This window comes from Petaurus breviceps, unplaced genomic scaffold (genome assembly GCF_028583685.1).
Source record: "Petaurus breviceps papuanus isolate PSGF00001 unplaced genomic scaffold, PetGlider_PUasm1.0 140, whole genome shotgun sequence".
NCBI lineage: Eukaryota > Metazoa > Chordata > Mammalia > Diprotodontia > Petauridae > Petaurus > Petaurus breviceps.
The window spans coordinates 24,755,064-24,782,661 of NW_027185698.1; the positions used below are offsets into that span (position 1 = coordinate 24,755,064).

The following is a 27,598-nucleotide window of genomic DNA, read 5'->3' on the forward strand; positions in this document are numbered from 1 at the left end:
AAGATCTTCCAAATCTGCATTCCCATTACAACATCCCAATCCCAGTCTCTATCATTTTGGAAATTATAGAGCAGATTTGGCTACCACTTAGTCTCCTTATGCACACAGAGAGTTTCCAGTGAATTTCACATTGTTCAAATGATAAAAGAGTGAAAAAAAAATTCTGGTAATATTTTAAAAAGGAATGGTGGAAGGAGTAGGAGCCTTTAAAAACACACCAACATTTCATAAAATTAAGTAATAAAACAAAGTAAGATAATTAACAATATTAGTTCTATATTTTTCCACTCTGCCTTTTTTCAAAATCCTTTTGTGCTGAACTACCTACTCCCAGTGTATATAATATCATAAGTGTGCTTATAAGATGTATATGGCTCATTATACTTAGTCTTTGCTTAGTGACTTGAGACTTTCCTCTTTTTTCTTTAAAAATGTTAACAAATATAAACTTGGAAAGAGTTTCCATCCATCAAATAGAGATTTATTTGACAATTTTTCATTCAGCAACCAATTTATTTTTACTTAATTTGAAAAGGATTTTGCAAGTTGGTCACATTAGTTTGTTATTAGTATATCATTATTATGGTCTTCAAGTGATAAAGTATAAATATAAGACAAAACAGCTAGAATACTCTCATTAGCTTTAGATCATTCAAATAGCAACTAAAAATAAAAAATATATTCTCTAGTTACTTCTAAAAGCTATTTCTGAAAGTTTTATCTTTAAGAAAAAGTGACCTAGTTTACATTATTCACTGCCATCTAAATTTGTTTGAAAAATACTGTATTTTAGAAATAATAATAGAGACTCTAAGAAATGTCTAATATGTGCTTGTACAAAACAAAATTTTGATATACACAGTGGATTCAAATAAAATTCATATTCACAAATGGCTTCTTATTACTTCTTGAAATTTCTTCAACTTCCAACCCAGTGGAAAACAAGACTATGAAGGTATCATGCACCAGTGTTTTAAAACTAAACTTTTTTGATGGAAATGTCCAGTCATGATTACTATGCCAGTATTGAGGGCTTCCATTATAATTTCAACTAGGTACAACAAATGTGCAACATTTAGTAGTTTTTGAGATTAGATCATTAAGACTTATAAGGAGGGGCAGCCAGGTAGGACAGCAAGTAAGAGCACCGGCTCCAGTGTCGGGATGACCTGGGTTCAAATCTGGGCTCAGATGCTTAGTACCACACACAGAAATAACTGGCCATGTAACCTTGAGCAAGTTACTTAACCCCGATTGCTTAAAAAAAAAAAAAGAGTTATAAGCAAAGAATACACAAATAACAGTGCAATGTTTCTAAACTATAAGAACTAAAAAAAAGGAAGATATGAATTAAACAGTGTAAACAGTTATTTGATAACTCAGTAAGATACTTTGCACTATATATGTAAGGCTATGGTTTTATAATTCTACACTCCTGCAAAAAAAAAAAAAACTTCATTTCATATTTTGACCAGTATGCAATTGTCAGATTTTCTACATTTTGACATTCATCTTAGTAAGAAATCCTTCTAGGAACTCTGCTTGTCATATTTTTAGCAGCCTTTAATACTTTTATGGCTTTGCAATGTTCTTTAATGACAGAGGTTAAAGCCTATGAGTTAATGCCTTGCTTAGAGAGATGTCTACAAATAGAGTTTCCATGTCCAAGCCAATATTTAGTATTCTTGAAATCTCAAACAGCTTCCACATTCCCTCTCACTGCATTTAGTTTGGCCCTTACAGCCCTGTGTTGTATTACATGATTTTTAAAAGACTTTCCCACCTACCTATACTATGGGGTGATTAAAACTGAAAAGACTGGCAACAGACTGTCTGCTGTCTGAAAACCAGCCAAACTAAGAGTAAAGGCTTATTATTACCAGAAGGTTGACCATGAGGTAAACTAGTCAATCAATTAGTTTGGTCATAGCAGCTGATGAAACCAATGCTAATGACCATCAGTCTTATGTGGGTTCCTTTTGCTTCCATAGTGATAGAATTGGTACTCCCTTTCATGTTTAATATTTGCCTTCTAACTAACAAGCTAATACATAGCTAGTGAAAATGAACCATGCCCACCTTGACAGTTTCGTTATAAATGAAACCAGAATACATTAAAAAGTTGCAGTTGTATGGTATGATTGACAGGTGTGTACCTCAACAATGTGTAGAGGGGAGCTAAAAAACAGAAAAAGTTTTAACCTTTGCTGGCCACTGATACCTAGTAAAGATAGGAATGAGAGAGAGAGTCAGAAATAATAACCTGGCCCACAGGCTTGGTTTTATCTTTTTTTTTTTATCTACTCATCCCTTATCTGCAGGGGAGGGCAGAGGGAAGAGGTTTTAGAGTTAAGATACTGAACTCCCAGACCATAAGTGCCTTGGCTGTTTGTTAGGAGAACAGCCTTTAGGGCAAACATTGATTCGATATAGTCCAGCTATGAAAGACAAATTGGGAAGCATAAGGAATGCCCACCCTAAGCTAAAATGATGTCTGTAGTGGATAGACCAATGCTACTCTGATCAGGAAGTTTTTATTTCATGTTTAAAAGTTTGTTAATGGGGTGGCTAGGTGGCACAGTGAATAATTCAGAACACCAGTCCTGGAGTCAGGAGGACCTGAGTTCAAATCCAGCCTCAGACACTTAATACTAGCTGTCTGACCTTGGGCAAGTCACTTAACCCCAATTACCCTGTTTTCCCCCCTCCAAAAAGCAAAAAACAAAAAAGACAGGACACTTCTTGAGGGGAAAAAAGTACTGAGGTATTCTCCCAGTCCCCATCTCCCCACCCCCATCCCCAATTCCTGGTCAGATTGTTGCTGTTTTTCTTCTAAAGGAAGCAGAAACTGTAAAAAGGTTCAGATATTTGGACTAAAAAAGCATGACAGAGCCTACTCTTCCCATGAAGAAGACAAAAATTCTTGGAGAAGAAGAAAGCAAAGAAAAGATCTTCAAATTTGTCGAGTGGAACAGTGGCTGACAGAGACCATGTTTTCAGCACAGCAGTATCAGACAGAGACAACCTACTTGGATAAAACTTTGTGTAGACCATAATATACCCAGCAGAGATCAATAGAGAACAGGCCCAGTGGAAGTAGTGTGATGACATCACCAGAAAACATTGGGGGCCCTGTATGATAAAGCTTAAGATGCCTTTCTACATGTATATCCTGGCTACAGGTATTTACTACCCATTTGCTTTTCTACAAGTATTCCCAGACCACTATGTCCTCCAGTAGTGTATCTGGGTATACATATGTAGGGACATACATATTCCCTGTATGTATTCATACTTACTGTTGATAGAGTATATACTTGTGGAAGATTAAGCATCTCAAGGGAAATAACGGGGAAAAAAGTGGAGAGGAAGGTAAGGGACTAGTTCCAGATGTCAAACTATAAAGAAGTAGTCAAAATTATTCAGTACTGGTTAAGAAACAGTGGCCAATCAGTGGAACAGATTGGGCATAAACTTTATAGATTCAAATGAACTCAGTAGCATTATATTTGATAATCCTAATACTTTGACTGTTGGGATAAGAATTAACTATTCAACAAAACCTACTAAGAAAACTGGAAAAGAGCCTCCGAGAAACAAAATATAGAACAAAAGATCCTGTATCATATACCAGGAGAAGTTACAAGTGGATACATGACTTAGATATAAAGGGCAACATCACAACAGATTAGAGGAGAAAGGAAGAAATTACTTTTCACAGCTATGGATAAGGGAAGATATTAAGACCCAAGAAAAGGATAGAGAGGATTAGAGAAGGATAAAATGGATAGTTTTGATTATGTAAAATTTAAAAGTTTTTGTGCAAACAAAACCAAAGCAGTTAAAATTGGAAGGAAATCACAACTAGAGAAATATATTTGCAATAAGTTTCTTTGATAAAGGTCTCATTTCCAAGATATGTAAGAGACTGATTAAAATCTGTAATAAAAAGAGTCATTACCCAATTGATAAAATGGTCAAAGGTTAGTAACAGGCAGTTTTCACATGAAAAAAGTCAAATTATCAATAACCACATAGGGAAAAATGCTCCCATTTACTAATAATTCAAGAAATGCAAATTAAAGTAACTTTGAGATTCTCCATTAGTCCCATCAAATTGGCAAAGTTGACACAAAATGGAAAATGACTATTGTTGGAGAGCCTGTGGAAACAGATAAAATAGTTTACTATTGGTTGCCATTCTAGAAAGCATTTTGGAACTGTGTCCTAAAAACTATTAAACTGTGTATGTCCTTTGACCTAGTAATACTGCTACAAGGTCAATCCCAAGGTAACAACCACAAAAAAAGGAGTTTATAAAAATTCACTTGGGAAAACAAACCTTCATAAAACAAGAGACATAGATAATCTCACCAAAGAGCTTGATGTAAGACTCAGCTAAGCAGATCAACCTAAGAATATTTCTCAGTGAAATTTAGGAGGGAAAGTAGATGTGAAATGGAACAGATTTGCCAGCATTTCTATATAGTGAAATATTTTCATCAACAGTCCTTGTGGACCTTCCACATTTGGACTTTATCTCCTTAGTACCCAATGAACTATACAAAGAAGAGGAATGGTACTTAGGAAGACGAAAGAAGGATGGAATGGGGTGATTTTGGGTCAGAAGAAGTTTAGAATAAATTCACGTTTTAGGTGACACAATTTTAAAGACACTTAGGGATTGATTTTTTACCATTTCTCAGATAGGAAGATTCCAAAGACATGGAAAGAATCACTGACTTTTTTTTTTTAATGAGCAAGAAGACATTAGCAACTACTGATCATTATGTCTAAAATTGTTATTAGTCTATGTGTGTATTGAGAATGTATCCTTAAAGACAACAGAACAAGGCAGGATTTTTACAGGTAACTATTTTGGAGGGTCATACAAATATGTTAGAGATGTATAGTAAAAAAAAAAAATAAGCATTTGACCTGATAGAACCGAATACAGCCTTAAAGTTTCTTCTCAAAGAAAATACCTCCTATTCAGGCTAAAATCATACAAGAGTCTATAATACTCAGTAACTGTGATAATTTTGTTTAACAATCAACATCAAGTGAGTTATAAAACAAGGAGATATATGTTCACATAAGGTGGTTGAGAGTCATCATAAAATCCTAAACAGAGTCCAAGTAGTAAAGGTGACCTCTATCATTATTAAATTTTTCTGAATATTCTTGTTTGCAAATAATTTTGCTAATTTCATCAAAGCCTGGAAAGCTACAAAGACTGCTCAGTGAAGTTTAATTGAGATAGATCAGCTTAATCATCTGCACCGGAAAAACAGAGGATAAAAATGCATATTGCTGAGATTATGACATTGGTTGCATGGGCAGCATAATAAGTCCATTAACAACACATAATCTTGAATAGTTACTACAGATGGACAATGTGTTAGGCTCAGAACTGAATGGGAAGAGATTTATCTGAGTCTCATTTGCATATTACACACTTTTGATGAAAAAATGCTGTTTGTTCACTGTGGCAAAATCCATAGTTTAACCCTTCAGTGTTAAAAGTTAAGATATTACATGACTGTGAGTCTCATGACTTCAGAAAAACAAAATTTCCGGTAACCTATAGGGCAGTGGAAGGATACATGGTACCTGTAAACTGATTGAAGCATATTATCACTGATGGTGTGTATGTAATAAATAGTATAAAAACAGCCTGCAAGGTTCTCAAGTGTGGCCTGTACCAGATTAAAATGTAATTGAGAAATTTTTTTATTAAAAATAAAAAACAATAGAACATAAATAGTGTTAATATGCAGCTTTCTAAGTCAATATGCAGCTAGCAGAGATGCTTATATATAGTCTTGTGGCCCCCGGTTCTATTTGAGTTTGATACCATGGGTATAAAGCATATCAAGAAGAACATCTATCACCTGAAGAGAAAGTGAGTTAGTCATGTATTGAGAGACCAGGATAATCGATGAATGGCCAATTGTAGCACTGGTATCCATAATATATTTAAAAACAACAGCAGCTAGATTTCCCCTTCTCTTATAAAGGCTCTCAGTAGGCTGGTCACAGAGAATAAGAAGGCGTGGAAAAGTCGCCATCTTTACAGGTGGGAGGACATTATGAGCGTGATGAAGTGTGGATGAATAATTTCTTTGAATGAAGAAGAAGACAGTACTACAAAATAATTAATAGGATCTGATTGGTGTCTGGATCTAAGGAATACATCTATCTAGTGTGGTAGCAGGAGCACTGGGTTTGGAGATGGAGGACTTGGGGTCACATTCTGTTACTACAATTTACTTTGTATGTGACCCAGATAAGCCAACCTCTCCGGGTTTCAGTTTCCTCAGTTGTAAATTGAAGGAGTTGGGCTAGATGACCACTGATGTAGCTAGGTAGCGTAGGACTGGGCCTAGAGTCAGGAAGACCCAAATTCAAATCCCACTTCAGACATTAATTAACTGTATAACCCTAGGCAAGTCATTTAGTCTCTGTCTGCTTTGGTTTTCCCAACTGTAAATTGGGAATAATAACAATGATAATAGCACCTACTTCATCTGTTATGGGGATCAGTGAAATAAGACTTGGAAAATGCCTGGCATAGTCCCTCCCTCTGACTCCCCTCCTTCCAGAATGAAATCTGTGATCTTATGCTAAATGACTCCAAGATTTCAAAATTTAAAAAATATTAGTGCCATTAATGGAAACGGAGAAGGTAGAGAGGGACCATAAGAAATGGTGAAATAGACAATGTCAGAGGAAATTAGAAAGATTTTTATGAACTGACAGAATAAAGTGAACAAAATTAGAAGAACAACATATGCAGTGTCCCAAAGGTCTTAGTATAATTTAGCAAGACTTTTGGGACACTCTGTACAATGATAACAACATTATAAAGAGAAGCACAATGATAAGCCACAAACACACCGCTCTCTTCCTGACAGAGAGGTGGCAAGGCATTAAAATGTAGGAGACATACTTTTTGTGCATAGTCAATGTGGGAATCTGTTTTGCCAGACTATGTAGATCTATACTGAGAGATTTGTTTTTGGATTTTAAAAAATGCTCAACTACAGGGAGGGTAATGAGGACAGATTAATTTTAAAAAATGCTTGATACATGAAAAATAAAAATGAGCTAAAAAAAACCTATCAGCGGAGGGAATTTCCACATTGGCAACATAAAGAACATATATATTTTTTTAAGTTAGGGAGGAAAGCTGCTTTGTATGATAGAAGAAAAGAAGAATTCAATTTTATATATGTGGAATTTGAAGAAATGATGTAGCCAAATTAAAATACACCCTCTATCTCTCTGGACATTAGAACATCAAAGCTCAGAAACTCAACTTTCCAGTTTCTGGGTCGAATAATTCTCTGCAAATAATAAATGAGGACAACCTGACTGTGTTGTGGGTGATCGGTGTCTATTGGAACAAGCTGATGACATCTTTGTACAATCCAGGGGACAATATTGTCTGAAAGCAGAACGTTTGTATAAGTACAGTGTGTGCATTTCTGGTGAAGGGCTTCAGTGATTTAAACTTCTCAGCATTAGGGAAAGAGGGAAGGGAGACTGGAGAAGTCAGCTGACTTACAAGCAGCAGGGAAATGCTATAATTTTTTTTTATAAGCTGGCTTGTTGAGCTTGTTTCTCCTCTTGACCAGTTTCACAATCCTGGCAAAATAGCTCTATTTGAAGGGAAGACAGTGTCCAGGAGTGCAAAGTGCACTGGCCCTGAGTCAAGAGACCTGGCTTCAGGTCCTTTCTGGTCCTCAACAGAGTGGGGAGGTAACGCACCTTCAGTTCGGGCCAGGCTGATCAAGGCCCCAGAACAGACCCAAGAATGAATGCCCCGCTTAGCTCAAAAGCCTGAATATGTCCACAGACTCCATACCGAACAGGAATCCTTGACTGAATGCAACAAATGGCTATAGGCTCTTTGCATAGTTCAAACTCTCAATGGAGCATGGTATTTTAGAAATTAAAAAGGCCTCAAAGATCCTTCAGTTTCACTTTTATGGGAGTGGAAATCTCTTCTACAAAATTTTTGTCAAGGGGCTGAAAACCTGCTGGAATAGGGAGTTTGTTATGCTCAGAGGTAGCCTATTACACTTCAGCACTATTTCTCTAAGAAATTTTTCTTTTTACTGTAAGGGTAGGGTGTATGCCTCCCCACCCCATTTTAGCTATGATACTTTAACTAGGTGAGAACAGGTTTCAGTCAGTCAATCAAAAGATTTTAAGATGCATTGCACAAGAATTGTGTTCATACTAGCCACAGCCCCTGGATGGTCTAGGAATTATCAAAAACGTTAAGAAGGGAGGGTATTCTAGAAAATGAAGCAAGTGTGGAGTTCTAGCTAAATAGACTAAAAGGGAACTACTTGGGGGAAGGGAAGAAAGTGGAGAAAGGGAAGAAAAGCCTTCATCTTCAGTTTCTGCCAGGTCTCCCCCTCCTCTCCCTTTGACCAGAGGAGAATCTTCCACCGGCAAAGGATCCTGTTTTCCCATCAATGTCCTAGAACCCTTGCCAACAGCATTGGTTCCCCTTTGTGTTTTAAATGGCATCCCTGGATGCCATTTAATGATCCCCTGGATCATCTGGAGGCAATGTCTGAATTACCAGGAGCCAATTGACAGACTAGATTCACTGACCCTACATGAAGCCCAGTAAGGGGACTACACCATGCCAAACTGGTACTTCTTGAGCACTCCAAGAATAGGAGAAAAGGAGATCAGACAGGAGCTGTGTTACTCCTTTGCCATATGTGTTCTCCAAGGTTGAGCTTTTTTGGAGGGATGTTTTAGACCAACTCTTCTTATCATGCCACGTAGTAAATATTCCCTCATAAAAGCTTTTTAAGGCTTGCTGACTAAGTGATTCTCAGCCGATAATCTTGAGGGAAAGCACACTAGTAGGGATGGGCAACGTCATTAGAGAATAACCAAGCTTCAGGGCTGTACCTAGAACCCTGAGGGGGAGATGTAACCAGTTTATCCCTAGGAACTTGATTCATTAGTAGGAGTGAAAGTTGGAATAGGGATCCTCAGAGCTTTTATGGGCTACAACTGAGGTGTTAAACACACAGCTTCTGCACTGCAGCCAATATTCTCCCTGTATTAGATGAAAATATAATTGGGAAATATTTAACAAAATAAATAAAAATACAGCAGAGCATAGATAATGTTAGGATGTGGTTTTCTCAGTCAGCATGGGTCTGTAGGGATCCATATGTATGGTTTAATGACCCAGTTTCTACTTGAGTATGCAAACAAGCAAGGGAGTCCCTGCCTTTAAGTAACTTTCTACTATGCCATCTAACTAGTGAAATAAAGGGGTTGAACTAAATGATCTTTGAGGTTCTTTCCCTTTTAAATCTATGAACCTATGATTACTAACTCCTAGCTGTTCTTTGAAGTCTTTCTGCATTGTTCTGCATTTCAGGTGTTCGTTTCCAGATTCTAGACTATAGGAAATTGAATAATATTTGTTTCATGTGCTAATGCTTCAAGACTCATCGTAAAGTTTTGGTAAGTAGAAAAATGTAAAATTATATCAAAATTTTAAATATTTAAAACATTTACCTATGGTTTACACAGCACAGAAGAATTCATATAGAATACATACTTAAAGCAGTCTTGTCTCTTCCTTTGCATTTTCCAGCATTTTCCCCACCAGATTACCCTGATGGTGACAGACATGAAATGCAAAGGATAAGTGAATTGCCTACAACCTTTAATGTAAAAGGAAAGGCAATGAAATTGTAGCTGCTCAGGTAAAGGGTCTTTCCGTAAGTTAGAGAACAGAACTCACCCACTTTTTTGTATATGCAGAGATTAGAGGCTGCAGCTTCCTGGATTTCACAGACCTGAATGATCTCAGCCTGAGAAAAAGATTGATATAGCTTGGTAGAATGCTGAGCATTAATTTAGAAAATAAAAATCACTTCTGACCTTGAGTTCTTTGAGTGCTAACTTAGACACCAGCAGCCTATGGGTGGTGGTGAAAGGTTTTTACTCCTTTCTTCCATTGATTTTGAGAGTAGAACACAGAAATGTGATCTCCTAGAGGGTCACTTAGGTGTGCTGAGATGATGGGAATGTGTGATAAGTGGATGTTTTTCACAGTGTCACCAACCTGAGTGAGCAACATCTTATAATATTCCTTTTCAGTTGTTTTGTGATTATTCTTTATTCATGTTGTTATAGTCTATTCACATTGTATATGTTGTTTTCTTAGCTCTCCTTAATTCACTTGATATCAATCAATAAACTTTTTAATTCATATAAGTGTTTCCATGAATTACATTCATCTACCACAATTTGTTTGTTCCATTCCCCAGTCAATGGAATCCAGTTCTTTGTTGCCATAAAAAGTACTGTTGTAAATATTTTGGTGTATTTTGGCTTTCTCTCTATCAATGATCTCCTTGAGGTACATTCCTAAAGTGAAATTTCTAGGTAATATGGTATATATTTTAGCTACTTTATTTGCATAATACCAAATTGCTTCCCCAAATTGTCATACCATCTCACAGTTTTACCAACTGGTGTGCCTGTCTTTCTACAAATCCTCCAACATTAATTATTCCTATCTTTTGTCAGCTTTGCCAGTTTTCTGGATATAAAATAAAATCTCAGCATTCATTTGATTTACATTTTTCTTATTAGTGACTTGGAATATACTTTCATGTAGTTGTTAATCGTTTGCAATTTTTCTTTTGAGAACTAGTTATTCATTATCCTTTGACCATGTATTTATTGGGAAATGGCTTCTAGAGCTATACATTTCTGTTAGCTATCCTCATTATCTTAGATACGAAACACCTTTCTGAGAAATTTGATAAAAAATTTTTTTTTCCTCCTTTCCACTTCTTCCTTTTTTATCCCTAATGCATTAATTTTGTTTGAGAAGAATAGCTTCTTTTTTTTTTTTTTAAAGCAATCAGGGTTAAGTAACTTGCTCAAGGTTACACGGCCAGTTATTTCTTGGTGTGGTGCTGAGTATCTGAGCCCAGATTTGATCCAGGTCATCCCGACACTGGAGCCGGTGCTCTTACTCGCTGAGCCATCTGGCCGCCCCTGAGATGAATAGATTTTTAATGGGAAATGGAAGCATGAGTTGATTTTGTTAAATTTATTTCAAATCAAATCAATAAGCATTTATTAAGTTCTTCTATGTGCCAGGCACTATCCTAAGCATGAGAAATACAAATACAAGCCAAAAGAATGATAATCCCTATTCTCAAGGAGCTTAAATTCTAATATGGGAAGATAACATAAAAGAGAGCTAAAAAACTGGGAGAATAAAGAAGGGCTGGTCTGGCACCTTCCTCAAAATGGAGGTTCTGGGACAAACTAACTCTCCAGTGGGAAAAGGGAATTTCAGGGCAGAAGGAAAAGAAAGCTGTTATGAAGTATTATATGATCATTATGTTTACATTTTAAAACCTTGAACAAACCAAATCAAATCAAGGCAAGAGTACCCTGGAATATCACTTCCTGTCCCAGGTAGACCCAAGAGGCAGCCACATTTGTGAAAGAGGATTTGCTATAGTAGCCCATGGTTAGGCCCAGTACTTGATGGCTTATCCTGAGCTGAGCATCTGAGTATCCCAGACTGGAACTCTTGGAGGTAGATAAGCACTGATGGCCACCTGTCTACTTCTTCCAGAGCCTATGAAAGCGCAGGTGCATCAGGATAGAGAGGAAAGCTACCAACCATACACCCTTTTTAAATGTGGGTGGACAAAGTTATTTTTCAAATGATCAGGTTTTCTCAATTTTATACATCTAGTGAAAGTATAAATTTTAAATTGTATCTGAAGCTATCAAAAAGTTATTTTTTTTTTTGCTAGACAATTATATCATCTAGCAATTTGTCTAGAATTTGGTAGACAATTCTCACCTTCTGGAATAAACAGTGTTCGTCTCTGGGAAGATTTTCTAATTTTTCTGGGTTTTTTTCATGGAATACACGTATGGACTATGGCATAATCCAGAACATGAGAGCTTTGGGGAAAAAGCTGGTTCATTTATGAGCTACTTAATAAGACTTCTTACCCTCATTAAGCTATTGTAGAGGCAATGGATAAAACTTGTGTACTGTGAATTTAGGAGAACCATTTCCCCAACCTTAAAAGTCAAAGAAACAGAGCTACTACAGGGTTGTATAAATGGAGACATACATTCAGTCTATTTTATTTAACAAAAGGAGGCCACTGATTCTATCTGGTGGAGGCCTCTACTGTTTTACAGATTTCCTGTCACCACTAGAATATTCCAAATGAAATTAGCTACTGACAAAAACATCCCCACTGGAACAGACCTGATCAATGGCAACTCCTGAGACCCCAAGGTTAGCACCTTCTCCCCCAAATCACCTGAAAACCTATCCCTACTGCTCAGCCTCCCAAATAAGGAAATTAGGGGAGTAGACTTCTTTCGCTATTAGTGATACCACCCTAAGGCTGTGTAAATATCTCCCTTTGTCCCTTGGCATTACTATCCACTATCTATCAGCTGATTTGAATTGAATTTTCTGATCTTCTAGCTCTAATCTCTTGGATTAATTGACCTCTAGTCAAACAAACCAAGGTTGGAGGAATCCTCCAGGATGATTTTACCACCTCTGAGTCGAGGAGTTTCTCAATATCATAAAAGAATATTGTACCACAAATCCTTTTCAAAGCAAAACATTAAGGACAGCATGAATAGAAGTATGCTCCACCACTGTGTTTTGTGTGGTTATTGACATGGCATCTGAGGAAGCTGAATCTGATGGCTTGTCAGACTTGAGTAAGCATTTTTTTAAAGAGCCTATTATGTGTAAGATCTTATGATAGTTACTGCGATGAAAGACAAAATTAAAAAAAACAGCAACAACCCCTATCCCCAACAAGCTTGAATTCCCCTGGAAGTATACAACACATAAACAGAGTGTCCTAAAAGTCTTAGTGCACTTTAAAGACTTTGGGACAACCTGCATATACAAGATAATCTCAGGAAGGAGAAAGCTCTAACACCTGGGGTTAATAAAAAGCTTCTCTTTGGAGGTAATGCTTAGAAAACTCTTAGCACAAATTCTTGACAAAATGGAGGCTACTGCTTTTACACACCCAATTGTTAATTTTTTTTAAAGTAAGATAGAAGAATGTGTTTACTTATAGAGGTTGAAGGGGTGACTGCTATTCTTGATGAAGTGCCACAATTTTATTTTAAATTTCTGTAAAGATAATGGACAGTGATGAAGCCTTGGATAAGCCCAAGCTGACTTTTGCTTTAGCCATTCTTTTTGCAGAAAAAATGCCCTTGTCATTGGGAGTTTACACAATTTCATATTCTTTCTTTATTTTTAAGGAAGCAAACTGAAACTGGTTAGATTATAAAGAGCATTCTGGATAAGTTAGAAATAGGTCAGGAAAATGCCAGTCAAATCTCTTATACATTGTACATCTATAGATAGAACAAAGAAAATTGATGTTTGTAAGTCACCCAAGAGCTTCAAGGGCTCTCTGTATCAAAGATTTTTTTTAAAAAAGCAGATTATTAAGGTTTTCCATATGTATATTCTTTAAAGTAATTTGGGTGCGCAACATTGGGAATTACTGAGATTATAAAATTAATTATTGCCTGGAAGACTTTAAGATTCTATTGAAGAAACTCACAGAAGAAACTACATAGCATTGCGGAGCTCTTTTAGCCTAGTCAGGGTGAGTAGAATGCTGATATTGGAATCAGGGGGACTTAAGTAAAAATCATGTCTTTGACTCTTGGGACTGTGACACCCTGGGCAAGTTATTTAATCACCTAATGCTCCAGGTAACAATTAGAGTGATGGGTCCACTTCCCTGCAGGGAATTCACAAGCCAAGAGTTCTCCAAGTCAATGAAATCAGTTCCTTCAGTATTGTAATTCTTTTAAAACTGATAACATACAGTAAGGAATAAATGGTATCTCAGTTAGCAAGAATTAAAAAAAAATTAATCAAAGTCATCGGATCTTAAGAGTTGGAAGGAATGAATAATGTTGATTTACTGATCTCCTCTGCAAGTTTTTTCAGTACTATATAGGATGTAGATTGTCCAAATTAAAGAGATTGACTCATTTAGAGAAGCTCCATAGGGTTTAATTTCCTGTTCATCAAATTTTTGTTCACCCCTTTTCAGCATGAAGGTTATTCACTTTGACAAAAATGATGGCCCCAAACAAAGCATCAGTAATTCTCTTTACTCTGAATAAAAATTTTGTTTCAAGCAGGGGAGGTATTCCTTTCATATTGTTCTTTCTTCTCTAATAATAACTTCTAAGGCCCCTTTTATTGTCCTTACCATTTTTTTAAACAAGGTACAGCTCATTCTTTACTTTAGCTTTCTTAATGCTATTTTTACAGGATGATGCCGCTCGTATTTGCCTTTCCATTGTTTATACTCAGCCTACATATCCTTTTTGAGGTCTGAGTCCCTGTGTAGCTGAATTAACCCCTGTATTAAATGTTCCCTCTTTTCTTTTTCATTGGAATTATGTGACAATATAATGAAAATCGGTAAATTTCATATTTGAGAAAAGAGCCTCTTCCTGAATTGACTTCATTTTTGGAAGTGGGATCATATCTATGTTTTCTCTGCATTTTTTAAAAGTTCAAAATTTCAAAGTTTGAACTGCTTTCCTAAACAAAGGGCCCCAAATTACAAAGCTTTTACTCATCCAGAATACAGTTCGGTGCAGTACCATAAATAGTTAAATCAATTTCTGTCGCCAAGCATTTCATGCCAACCAATTGAGATGCGATGTCCATAAAAAAAGGACACAGTTGCTAGGGAAAGAGAATACTTCACTTGCTTAAAATTCTCAGTTGCTTTCTCACACACTCAGCTAATAGTTTATAAATGTTTATTGTCTGTGAATTGCTTCCCTCTAGTGGTGAAATGTAGCCTTGCTGTAATTTACTTTTTATAAAGCTATTCCTTAATCCTAGATTTGCATTGTATCATGTTCTTTTGCAAGATATGACTATTTTTACATGACTTTTGTAACCTGTGATTTTTGTCAGATTACTATAGGATTATACCTAAGTCATTGTGATCACCAGACATCTAATGAAGTTATATCTAAAGTAGTAGTCTTGTCATTTCTTCATTTAGGACCGCAGGATTTTGGAATGTCACAGGGAATTTGGAGATCATTTAGATCAACTACCCTGTTTCATAGGTGAGGAGATTAAGTTGAAGTGATTTGCCCAAAGTCATGAAAACACAAAGTGACATAGTCAGGATTCATGCCCACAGTCTTCCAAATCCATATTCAGTGCCTTTAAAACAAACAAACAAAAAAATCATGCTATTATTTTCTCTTGCTTTATTAATAATTTAAGACAAAAATTGTTTTCTTTAGCAATTTGTAAAGTATTTGAGGCACTACGTGAAATAATTTTATATTTGCTTATCTCACGTAGGAGTTATATCCCACTCCTACATAACAAATACAAAAGAAAAGCTCCTGAGGACAGACACATTTTAATTTTTGTCTTTGTAGTTCATTGCACATGGCCAGCACTTAACTGATGCTATTTAAATTGCATTATTGTTGAATAACTTCTAGTCTCTTTAAATGTCCAGCTAACATTCTCAAGTCCCCCTGACACTGACAAGAGAATAATTAATTTTGTTTTGTTGTGCTTCTCTTCTTTTATCTATGGAAACTCTTTGGTCAGATACACGTATTTTGTCTTTCCTGAGCAGTCTTTTGTAATGTTCTAATAGTGAGAGAACTATAAGTCCCCTACAGCAGCCTGGAAAGTCAGAATGGACCAGGACTGATTTATGTAGTGAAGAACAGGTAGAAATACTCAAAGAATGCTAGACTACTGAATGAACCGGTAGACTGACTCTCGAAGCCATCATTTACTTTCAAGAAAAGACTGTGAAAGCAGAGCTAACCCTAGAATTAAATGCCTATTGTTGCTTACTGTCCCTGCTGCAGTAAAGCTTGTTAGCTTGACATTTTGTCACAGTATTTCTTTGTGAGGGACAAAGGTGGAGAAGAATAATGGATCCAGGCAGTTCTAATGATGAGCCTAAAGGAGGGTTTCATCCCCCAGGCATCATGCTAGCCAACGTGATGACCTCATAGGTTACAGATGATAGTGTGTTCATTCAGCTGTATCAAGAGAAGAATTTAATTACAGGGTGATTGTTTTTAAGGCATTGTTTGTTAGTCTCACTTCTCCTAGCGCGAATAGCTTGAGTCTTATTGTGGCAGATTGGATGGGTGTCTGCCGGAACTAGCGGGGAAATCTTAGACCTGGAATGCCTTGTCTCATAGAAGAACTGGTTCTTTGGTTTGTGTGATCAGCTAGTATTCTGTGAAGGGTTAATGTCACATCAGTTAAAGACAATCCTTGCTTCTGAGAATACATACGAGAGAACTAATTTATAAACTGAAAGCAATAAAAAATGAGGTTTGATCAGTGTCTCTGTAAAGAACTCAAAGACCAGTTTCCTTATCTGTAAAGTGAAAGGGTTGAAGTAAGTGATCTTTAAAACTTCTTACTCAAACATTCTACATTCCTTGCTTTGAAGTGTCTTCTGGCTCTGATATTCCATGATTTTAGTAAATGTCTAATGATCATTGGTCAATCTGGATTTCCAAGAGGTTCTATAACTGACAGTTACTGCCTTCTCTTTTACTTCTATACCAACCTGACCAAAGGTTCAGTTTTCTCATTTGTAAAGTGAGTGTATTAGATTAAATTAGGGGGTCTTAACTTTTTTTGTGCCACTGACCCTTTTTAAAGTCTGGTGAAGCTCAAGTACCTTTTTTCAGAATAATGCTTTAAAAAAATCATAATAGAAAAAAATGCTAAATTTTAGCTAAATTTTAATCAAGAGGCAAAAATAAAGACATTCAAGATCATGAACCCCCTGAAATTTATCTACTTTATGGAGTTTATGGACCCCCGATTAAGAACCTCTGGACAAAATTATCTCAAAGATTTCTTCTAGCTCTGATATTCTATATTGCATTTCCTAAGACCCTTTCTAGCACTGACATACTGTGTTTTATGTGCTAAGGTTCTTACTGGCTCTGCCTTGTATAAGATCCACACATGGCCAGGGGACATGTGTATTCAGGGCAACTTATACCTTTGATACCACCAAGTTATTTTTTCCACTGAGATAAGGTTCTCCATGCCATGCTTTCTGCTATCCTCTTTCGGGCTCCAGCTATAATGTGGCCTCATGAGGAGACAATCTGCCAGATTTTTTAGCTCAATAGCCCTAAGGGCTATATTATTTACCTCTTTTTTGATGCTATCCTCCACACTCCTAAGATCATAGCTCATGAGTCCTTCCACCATGTTGCTTTCTTTAGTCTGCCAGAAGATATCATTAGCTCAAAGCAAAGGACTTTACTGAAATGGCATGGCAGGAAGAGTAGCAACAAAATGTCCTTCCCATAAACATAAAGCATGCTATCTCATATGTACAGTAACATATACAGAAGGAGAATGGATACATTTAGGGGCTATAAGTGGAGAGAAACACATAAGAAATATGTGACCAATGTACACACAAGGATGGACAACACATTTGTCTGACATAGCATGACCACTGAGATCCTAGAATGGCTCCTTACTGCCTTTGGTCTTGTAGTCTCTTGCAGATGCTTCTCTACTTGGTAGAGTGTGTGTATGTGTATGTGTGTGGATATGTATATATATGTATGTGTATGTGTGTATATGTATGTACATATATGTACGTACACAATATCTATATCTGTATCTATATTTTCGTTGATTGGCTGTAGTCTCTACCATTTTTACTTTTTAGCACAGTTAAGGTCCTCAGTGGCTTTGCCTGTCAAGTAAGATGTTGCTCAGGAAACACAAGCTGTCTTCTTCCTTCTCCATGGAGCAGAATGCATCAGGGAATAACCCTTTCTCTCTTTAGAAGATCTAATACCCAATGCCTTGAGCTCTCTAACTCAGAGACTCTTTATCTTAGAGTTACCTGTGAGGTAACACTAAAAGCCTGTACTGCCCTGGAAAGCCCCTTTTTTCTACCAGAAGATTAGATTCTGGGGTCATGCTGTCTAAGGGATTCAGAATTCCCTTCTTCTCTACACAGAAGGTGTCTTTGAATTGCACTCTCCATCTGCAAGCACATGTGTTTCTGCCATAAGACACCGTGGCTGAAGATAGGATGAGAGGAGAGAGAAATCTGTCTGTCCTCCCCTTGTGTGTTCTCTGAGACACAAGAAAGGTGAATAGCAAGTCCTCAACAGCTAACTCTTTCCTTCAGAACTATTTCAGAGTGAGACCAGCTTGCTTTCTAAAGGCTACCAGGATCATAGCTGGTTTTCAATCAACTACCAGAAGTTCCTTGGGTCCCATCAGTTGCTTTCATCTAATGGCCAATGCCATATTATGTTATCAGGTTGTCTAGGAAATTCATTCTCATTCTGTTAGTAGGTAACTTAGATAAAACTTTTATACTCTATTAGAACCCCCCCCCCCAATTTGATCAGGGATTTATTTCTTCTCTCTTCCTTTATACCAAAAGGATTCACAATTGCTCTGTGACTGCTTCCTTATGCCTTTAAAAAGTTCAGAAAATCAAAAGCAGCTGAATGATCCTATAGCCCTTGGGATGTTTCTTATTTGTTTGACCTTTAAAATGCACCATAGAAAGATGAGGTTGTAGAAATAAGAATGGGACAGCTAGGTGGTGCAGTGGATGGAGCACTGGGCCTGGAGTCAGGAAGATGTGAGTTCAAATCTGGCCTCAGACATTTAATAGCTGTGTGACCCTGAGCAAGTCACTTAACCCTATTTGCCTCAGTTTCCTCATCAGCAAAATGAGCTCGAGAAGGAAATGGAAAATTACTCCAATATCTTTGCCAAGAAAACCCCAAGTGGGGTCACCAAGTTGGACATGACCAAATACAAGAAGTAAGAGTATAAGTAAAACCATAGAATTTGAATAGAATTGTAGAGACTATCCAAACATCTCATTTTACATGTAACATGAACACAGTCTTTGAGAAAAATGTCACAAATGCCTTGTATGAGCTTCCTGAAGCCTTGGAGTCTTCTCAGGTTTCCAAAGAGATATCTTGAAAATATTTGGCAACCTGTTACTAAACCACCTATTTCTGACTTGCTGAAAAAGGTAAAGTTCTTCATAGAAAAAGCGGAGCAGATTGTAGAATATATTAGAATACTAAAAGGGGACTCCCTGTGCTTCAGCCATCAACCTAATGTCAACAGAGGCTGGGGTTTGGTCCCAAAGGAGAGGCTATTAGTCAAATAACATAATGGACAATTGTGGTTATTGTTGGGGGTGGAATAGAATGGAGGTACACTTATACAGAAAGGAAGCCTTTGATACCTGACTAGACATTGAATATGTGATTTTCAGCAGCTACAATTTAAAAAAAATTCATTTTTTGTTATTTGGAACTAGATAAAGGTAGCTTACTGTAGCAGGTAGAGAACTGAATTTGGAGTCAGAAAATCCATGCTCAAATCCTGCCTTAGGTACTTATTAGTGACGTCAGAAAAATCACATCATCACACATCTGATCATCAATTTCTTCATTTGTAAGATGAGCAATGATAATAGCACTTACTTTACACAGTTGTCATCAGGATCAAATAAGATATTGCAAAGTGTTGTTTGTTCAGTCAGTCAGTCAGTAAACAGGCATTTATTTAGTGCTTACTATGTGTGCTAACATGTTAGTGCTAGCATGGTGCTAAGCCGAAAAAAAAAGTTATTTGCAAACTTTAAAGTACTATATAAAATTAGCAATTAGAATTTAGGTAAAGCCAACTATATATAGCTCTATTGTAGGATCAGAAGATCATAGATCTAGAACCAGAAGTTCCTTTGAAGTAACCTACTTCTAACTTCTTCATTTTACAGATGAGGACTGGAGGCCCAGAGAAGTTAGGAGATTTGCCTCAGGTCACACAAGTAGTAAACAGAAAAGCCAGAATTTGAATCCAGGTCCTCTGGCTTTAGGTATGTTTCCATAGATGTTTTATATTGTGTGACTGCAGGTAGACTGTGTAATTGTTATAATGTCTGTGTTGCTCAAATTTTCAAAGAATACAACTTTTAACTGGGAAGAAAACAGATATATTTGTTTTTGGTGTACTTTGCAATTTTTTGTTGTTGTTATCCTGAACTTGATAAAGAGAACAAAACGAACATTTCCATATTCGAAGAGAAAAAAGATTTTATATAGGCATATATGTATGCATACTTATTTATATGAAACTACCAATCTCTATCATATACACCAAGTAGATGAAAATTTGTCATGTTAATTTCAGAGCTGTCCTGCTTGTCTGTCTCCCTCTGAATGGCCTTCTGTTATCTTCTATGCATTTTAAAATGCCTCATTGTTACTCATTTCTTTATTTTCTTCTCTTTTTTTTGGTCTTGCTCTCACTAGTCCTTTCTCTTTTGCAATTCTCCCCCTCCCTTTTGAAAAATAAGCAAAGTCAAGCAAGTGATATCCATACTTTGTTTCAGAAAAGATGTATCTTGCTTTGTACATTGATAATATCACCTCCTTGTCAAGAGATGGGAAGCATTCTTCATCCTCAGCTTTTTGGAATCATGGTTGCTCAGTGCATGGATCAGAGTTCCTAAGTCTTTCACAATTATTTTTTGTTACAATGATGCAGTCAATGAATAAATTGTTTTTCTAGTTCTACTCACTTTGCAAAAATTCTTACAAGTCTTCCCAGATTCATACGTTCTTACAAGCTTTCTGTCCCTTTTATCACTTTTTATGGCACAATGATACATTACTTTCATATATCATAATTTGTTCAACCATTTTCCATTTGATGGGCATCCTTTTAGTTTCCAAGGCAGCAAGGTGGTGTAGTGGATAGGGTGCTGGGCCTGAAGTCAGGAAGACAACTTCCTGAGTTCAAATCTGACCTCACTCACTTAATAGCTGTGTGATCCTGGGCAAGTCTTAACCCTGTTTGCCTTAGTTCCCTCATCTGTACAAAAATGAGCTGGAGAAGGAAATGGCAAACCGCTCCAGTATCTTTGCCAATAAAACCCCAAATTGGGTCACAAAAAGTAGGACAAGACTGAAAATGACTGAAAAACAACGCTTAGTTTCCAGTTTGTTTTTATAATAAAAAATGTTGCTATGAAAAATTTTGTATATATAGGTCCCTTTCAGTTCTAAATTTGTGATCCTATGAACCTATGTCTTGTAGTGATATCCCTGGGTCAAAGGGTATGCACAGATTTGTGATTTTTTGGGTGTGAACTGAGAATTTTAAAATTAGGGTTTGAGCATAACGGGGACATGGGCCTTACCTGCAACAGTTACTAAAATTACCCCTTTACCTTCCCTCTTTCTAACTTTGCATGATCTGGACCTGTTCACTGGAGGGGAGGATGGAAAAAGTGAGGAGGAAGAATGGAAAGGTGTATGACTATCTTCCCTGGCCTTAGGAAGAGTCAGTGGGAGATTACAGTATTACTGTGTTTGAAATACACTGTCTACAATTAAGGGTAGGGAAGGGTTCAACAGGATTCAGTTGTTGTCATTTATCTTCTACTGAATGATGTTGCTCAGTTGTTTTTTAGTCATGCCTGACTCTTTGTGACTCCATTTGTGGTTTTCTTGGCAAAAATACTGGAGTGGTTTGCCATTTCCTTTTCTAGTTCATTTGACAGATGAGGAAACTGAGGCAAACAGAGTTAAGTGACTTGCCCAGGGTCACACAGCTACTAAGTGTCTGAGGTCAGATTTAAAATTAGGAAGATGAGTTTTCCTGACTTCCGGTTCAGCACTCCATCTATTATGCCACCTAAGGGCTAGTAGGCACCTGCATTTGATAAGGGGTAGCTGGGAAGTGACATCTGCCTGATGCACCAGCCAGGTGGATCTATAGACCTAACTAACAACAGAGCTGATAACATGTTAACCAGGCTTATAGTGTATTGGTTCATGTGGCTTCATTCTAAAAGAGCTGTAATACTTTGTTGCATAAGTGGTGCTGGTTAGCAGCAGGCAGCCATGTAGGACCTGGTCTCTAAGAAATACCTGGTGGACACAGTCAGCAGATTATCTAAGCAACTACAGTATTAGGGATTTTTAAAGTAGGAATGAAGCAAAACTCAGGTCCAGCCTCATGCAATGGTGAAGTCCCTGGATCAAGCCTGGGAGCAATGAAACACTGAGTCATGAGCAAACCTGCCCTTTCCAAATTTTCCTTTTGTTGATAATTTGAGTTACAAGAATTTCACCTGCCTGAGGAGGGGAATTGACTTTCTAACCGTCCCAACTTCCTTCTCTTCTTGGGTGTGTGGGGCTTTGATATCAGAATAACCTTTTAAGTCTAGAGTAATTTTATAAGTCTCTGAGGAAGGTGTGGCTATGGGGTGGGGGTAAGGAAGTGGGATGCTACTCATCTCTAGCCACCCTGAAATTTTTCCCCATGGTAGAATGCTAGATGATGCCATAGGTTTGGAGCTTCTGGACTTGTAAGAAGGGAAAGTATTCTGATCTTAACAGAAACCCAGGAAAACGAGCATTTCCATATACATAGTACAGCAGAAGAAGATTTATCACAAAACTATAGATCTCTATTTTGTACCTTTCACTTTTCTTTTAAATATATAATCAATTTAACATGTAACTTTCAAAGCTGCCTTACTTGTCTGTGACTCTTTCTGGCCCCTGTTCTGTTCTTTTCTGTGCATTTAAAAATTGATTGCTACCAATAAAAACATCTTGGTAATTAATCTTCAATTTATTATACACATTTTCATGAACTAAAATGCTCTCTTATTTTCACTAACAACCTAGATAAAGAATTTGCTTCACTAGCATTATATTTTAAAAAATTAATATACTAAATCTCACTAGCTTTGGTACAACTCAGTGCAATTAATATTGGCAATAACAACTTATATGCATATTAATAACCTTAAAATAAATATTAACATTATCATGACCACATTAATCAGAAAATAGGAATATGATTATGTTTTCTTCTTATGCAAATTCTTTTATGTGGAGATAATAAAATATTAAAGGCATTAATTTGTCCATTCCTAAATATCCTTTTATCACCAAAGATTTGTTCATATGAGAGTGAAAGTATTCTAGTCCCTGGAAACAAGGTAGCTCTGAGTCTTCTTCACCTATTCTGGTTACATGTGGCTCCATTTGAAGATATGAACCATCACTGAATATATAGAGACCATACTAGAGTATCTTACCTCTCAGTTATTTTCCCCCCCAATATCAAGGATGGCCTTTAAAAAAAAATTAGAACTGGAAGGAAACTTAGAGATAATCTAATTTTGCAGATGAGCAAAAGACCTGTCCACAGGCACACAGGTAATAAGGAACCAAGTCAGGTTTTAACCTAAAGAGAGTTGTTTGCAAAGTGCTTCTAGTGCACTAGCCAGCCCTAACCACTCTCCCACAATCTTCCCAGCCCCCAAGACACAAACAATATATGGGTAGAGAAGTCACTAGGTCAGTACCATGGATAAGTCATTTTGCCATGAGCTTTTTACCCTCATCGGCAATATGGGAATAATAATACTTGCACAGACTATTCCACAGAAATGTTGTGAGGGGGAGGTCTTTGTAATCACTGAAGTGCTAAATAAATGGGAGGATGTTCTGTGTATTGGGAAAACAAATTAATTTTTACATTGACCTGAGAAAAACAGGGTTGAAAAGGTTAATCTGCTGTTAAAAAAAACAAAAACAAAGTGTTTGAGAATTTGATATTGTTCTGAACGATTTGTGGTAATGTTCCTTACATTAGCAGACAGCTTAGAATTGATCATATGAGGCCATAAGAGCTGGACAAGCAACAAATATAACGTGATTATTCATCAGTGTCATCTTTGAGACATGGAGACAGATAACACCAAAATATATCTAACTTCTGAGTACTGAAGTTATGTTCTCTCTGCAACATCTATGAGAAAGGGAAAAAATAGCAACAGCTTAGTTTGAACTGTCCTTAAAGTCACAAAGATCCTTTATTTACAGTATCTTATTTGACCATCACAACAAACCTAGGAGATAGGCAGCATGTTCTTATCCCCATTTTACAGATGAAGAAATAGAGGCTCAGAGAAAGTATTTGAGTGGTCATGTAGCCAATTAGTGGCAGAGTCAGATTTTCAATTCAGGACTACTGACTCTGAATCCAGGGCTCTTTCCTCTGACATTCAATCCAACTCAGTAGAGCAGAAGAAATTCCATATGGCTATACTGAGGAATAGCATTAAGCCATTTTTCAAGTGAGATGGAGCTTCCAGGGGTAGAATAGTGTTGTAGATAGACAGGTGGCCTTGGGGTCAAGAAGACCTGGGTTCAAGTCCTGACCTGGACACATCCTAGTTGTGTGACCCTGGGCAGACTAAGGAACTGCTCAGTTCTCTCAGGCTGCTAAGACTTTGCTATATGTTACAGATGAGTTCTTGGTGTGCATTCTGGACAGTGAATTTCCTCATGGGCTGTTTCCTAGCTTGTTGAACACAGGATTGGACTTAAAAAATATATGGAATTTATGTGCTTGTTTGTGGTTGAGAGAAGGGCGGTGTTATATTCTACTTGGCATGAAGACAAAAGTGGAAAATGATTCTTCACATCTGGGTTGATTAATACAGGTGTGGGGAATTTAGGAAAGCTTTGCTACAAACATCTGTGCCTACCCAGCAGATCCCCAGAGGATGCTTCACTTTGCAAACAACTCTCTTCAGAATTCCTGTTTTGAGTAATTCAATTTACACAAGAATGAATCTGTTTCGTTCAATAGACATTTGTTAACCAATGGAATGCTAGCATTTCCACCACCACGTTCTTTTCTGTTTCCCTTAAAAGAGTACAGCATGAATCAGTCTGAGGGACATCTTGACTTTCCTAGGTCCATAAATTTCCTAGGATGAAAGTCTCTAGAGAAAATGCCATTATTGTACATCTTTGATTACATCATTAATTCCTTGTTCAGGCAATGAGGTCCATGAAGTATATAATTTACAATCCCTGGTTATAATTACTGACATTTTCCATTGACTTTTATAGAATCTATAAAATTACTGCCAATTAATTAGTGGCCAGAGCATTAATGAAGAAAAGCCTTCATGTAGAACAGAAGCATGAGAACCCAAAAATTATACCTCAATTAATTTCACAGAAGTATTTTTAGGAAGAGGGCACAGTTAGGGGAGGCAATTAATACAAGATATCCTCTGCTGTCACCGTTGCTTCTTCTATTTTGGTCTTTATCTCAGGAAGGGGAATCTGACTTATGGCGACCACCAGCACATTTGCTGCGTGGGCAGCAGCACTTGCCACACAGATCCAGAAAGATTCTTCATACTGTTCCTCCACGACGACAAACTGAAAGATCTTTTCCTGAAAATTGGCAATTCTGTCCGTGAGGTCATGGAATTTCACAGCTGCCATGAAACTCCCAATGGCCAAAGCAACAACGCCACCTAGGACCAAGGGAAGATTCAAAATTCAGGTTGGCAGTTAAAGACTTCATGGTACCTTTTTAAATTGTAGCATCTTCATAAGGATTGAACCAAACTTTATATAGACTGAATCAAACCTTTGAAAGCCCCACATCAAATACTGTCCATTTTCTATCTATGAGGGAGTTGTGCAACAAAACCACTCTGATTCAGGCTAAGAAAGAATGAGTCCAATCTGAATTAGAGAATTTTTTTTTTAAGAAGTGCAATTTTATTATTTTGAAATATCTATAGCAGTATGAACTGGGCTAACAAAGCACTAGTAAGTAGAAATCATATTGAATCTACTCTAGTAAACAGATAAGAATCAGTTATAAGTAGCTCATAAGTTGTTTGGAATGGTTACTAGTAAAATATCTGGAAGTGGTTCATTCTTGTAAGTAGATTAACCTGCATTTTTAATTACATCATTAACTGGAATTTCAGCCTTGTCTCTTCTGATGTATCCCAAATCCCAAAATCATGGGATCCAATTCAGTTCAGTAAATAATCATCGATCGTCTTTTGGGAGTAAGGCACTGTGATGTAGGACATACAAAGAACAAACAGCTCGAAGAATTAAATCAGACACAGCTTGCTCACCACAGAACAGAAAGCATAGGATGAAGTTAGACCCAGTCCTAGAGTTCCAGGAATTAGAATCTGACGTGGAGACAAATGTACAAATAAATAAGTATAACAACAGGAGTGGCTAGGTGGCACAGTGAACAGAGCATTAGCCCTGGAGTCAGGAGGATCTGAGTTCAAATTTGATCTCAGATGCTTAACACAAAAAACTAGCTGTGTGACCTTGGGCGAGTCACTTAACCCCAATTGCCCTGCAAAAAACAACAACAACAACAAAGTATAACAACAAATTTTACTATGTTTTGTTGGCCATTTATATTTAGTGACCTGTAAGAATAAATGAGAGCGAATTTTCCTTCCCTCTTACATGTCATCAGAGGGGACTTTTAATTCTATATGCCTATTCATTGGATTTGTAAAAGAGACCTTAAAGGTTAAATACAGGCTCACCTCCTGATTTGACAGACAAGGAATCTGTGGTTCAAGTTGAGTAACTTGCCCAGGAAGTAAGTGGCAGACCTGTGATCAGAATCCATGTCCTCAGAGTCCAGATTCAGCCTTCTTCCCATTAAAAACTTAAGTGAATAAAGAAACTTCAAATCCCTAAACACCTGAGGCTATCCCCACGGGTGGGTGTTAAGAGTTTCCAACTGTACTTGAACTCCTTCTACCTAGTCTCTGGAAGCCTTTTCAGCCTGCATTTCCACTTATTTATTTGGCACCTGGCTTATCACCTCCTTATTTAGCTTTTTCCATAGATAAAGAGTAAGGAGAGGAGATAAGAGTAGCAAACAAGTACAAAGAGAAAGGAAAGAAAAGAGACCCAGGTATCTCGCTTCCTCGAACTACCTCAGAGTTATAGTTTTGATCTGGGGATCCTATCATAGGATGGAGACCTGGAAGGGACCTTTGAGATCCTACCCTGTCATTTTACAGATAAGAAAAAAAAAGGATCACAGAGGGGCGGATGGTAAACTGGGGTACATACCACTGGCCTCTAATGCCAAATCCCATTCTCTTTCCACTCTGTCCTGCAGCCTCTTCCCATTCTGCTTTTCACCACCGACTTTAGGGACCCACCTGAATTTGAATCACCCCCACCCCCCATTGGCAGTCCTTGGATAAGGGATAAGGGAGATGAAGTTAGGCTTGTGAACTGATCAAAAATAGTTACAAGTTCTGGTTGGGGTGACTGAAAGATTGAGAATGGGGGCCTATTAGAGAGAAGCCAGAGGCCAGGAATATATACCCTACTCTGTAGAATCAATCTTGTGGTATATTGTATGCTTCCTGGAAAGTCCTCCAAGGTTTTCAAATTCAGTGGTGATTACTTCCCCCCCCCCCCCCCCCCCCCCCCCCCCCCGCTGCAGGACATTCTTCTTTCCCCCCTCACCCCCCCATCATTCATATAAATTTTTTTCTAGTTTTTGTGGTGAAGAAAAAAAAAAAAAAAAAAAACAAAAAAACAAAAAAAAAAAAAACACACAACAAGCCACGGCAGTTGC

General features: G+C 37.3%; 2 protein-coding genes across 2 annotated transcripts in view; one reads left to right on the plus strand and one right to left on the minus strand.

The window, feature by feature from the left end:
• Nucleotides 1-27,598, plus strand: part of QDPR (quinoid dihydropteridine reductase) — a 167,660-nt gene that overhangs the window by 81,856 nt on the left and 58,206 nt on the right. The window lies entirely within an intron of this gene.
• The window catches only part of CLRN2 (clarin 2), a 16,180-nt gene continuing 13,803 nt past the window's right edge, over nt 25,222-27,598 (minus strand). Inside the window, exon 3 of the mRNA XM_069073938.1 lies at nt 25,222-25,487. Coding sequence (XP_068930039.1) covers nt 25,222-25,487 — 266 coding nt within the window. The remainder of the gene's footprint in view (nt 25,488-27,598) is intronic.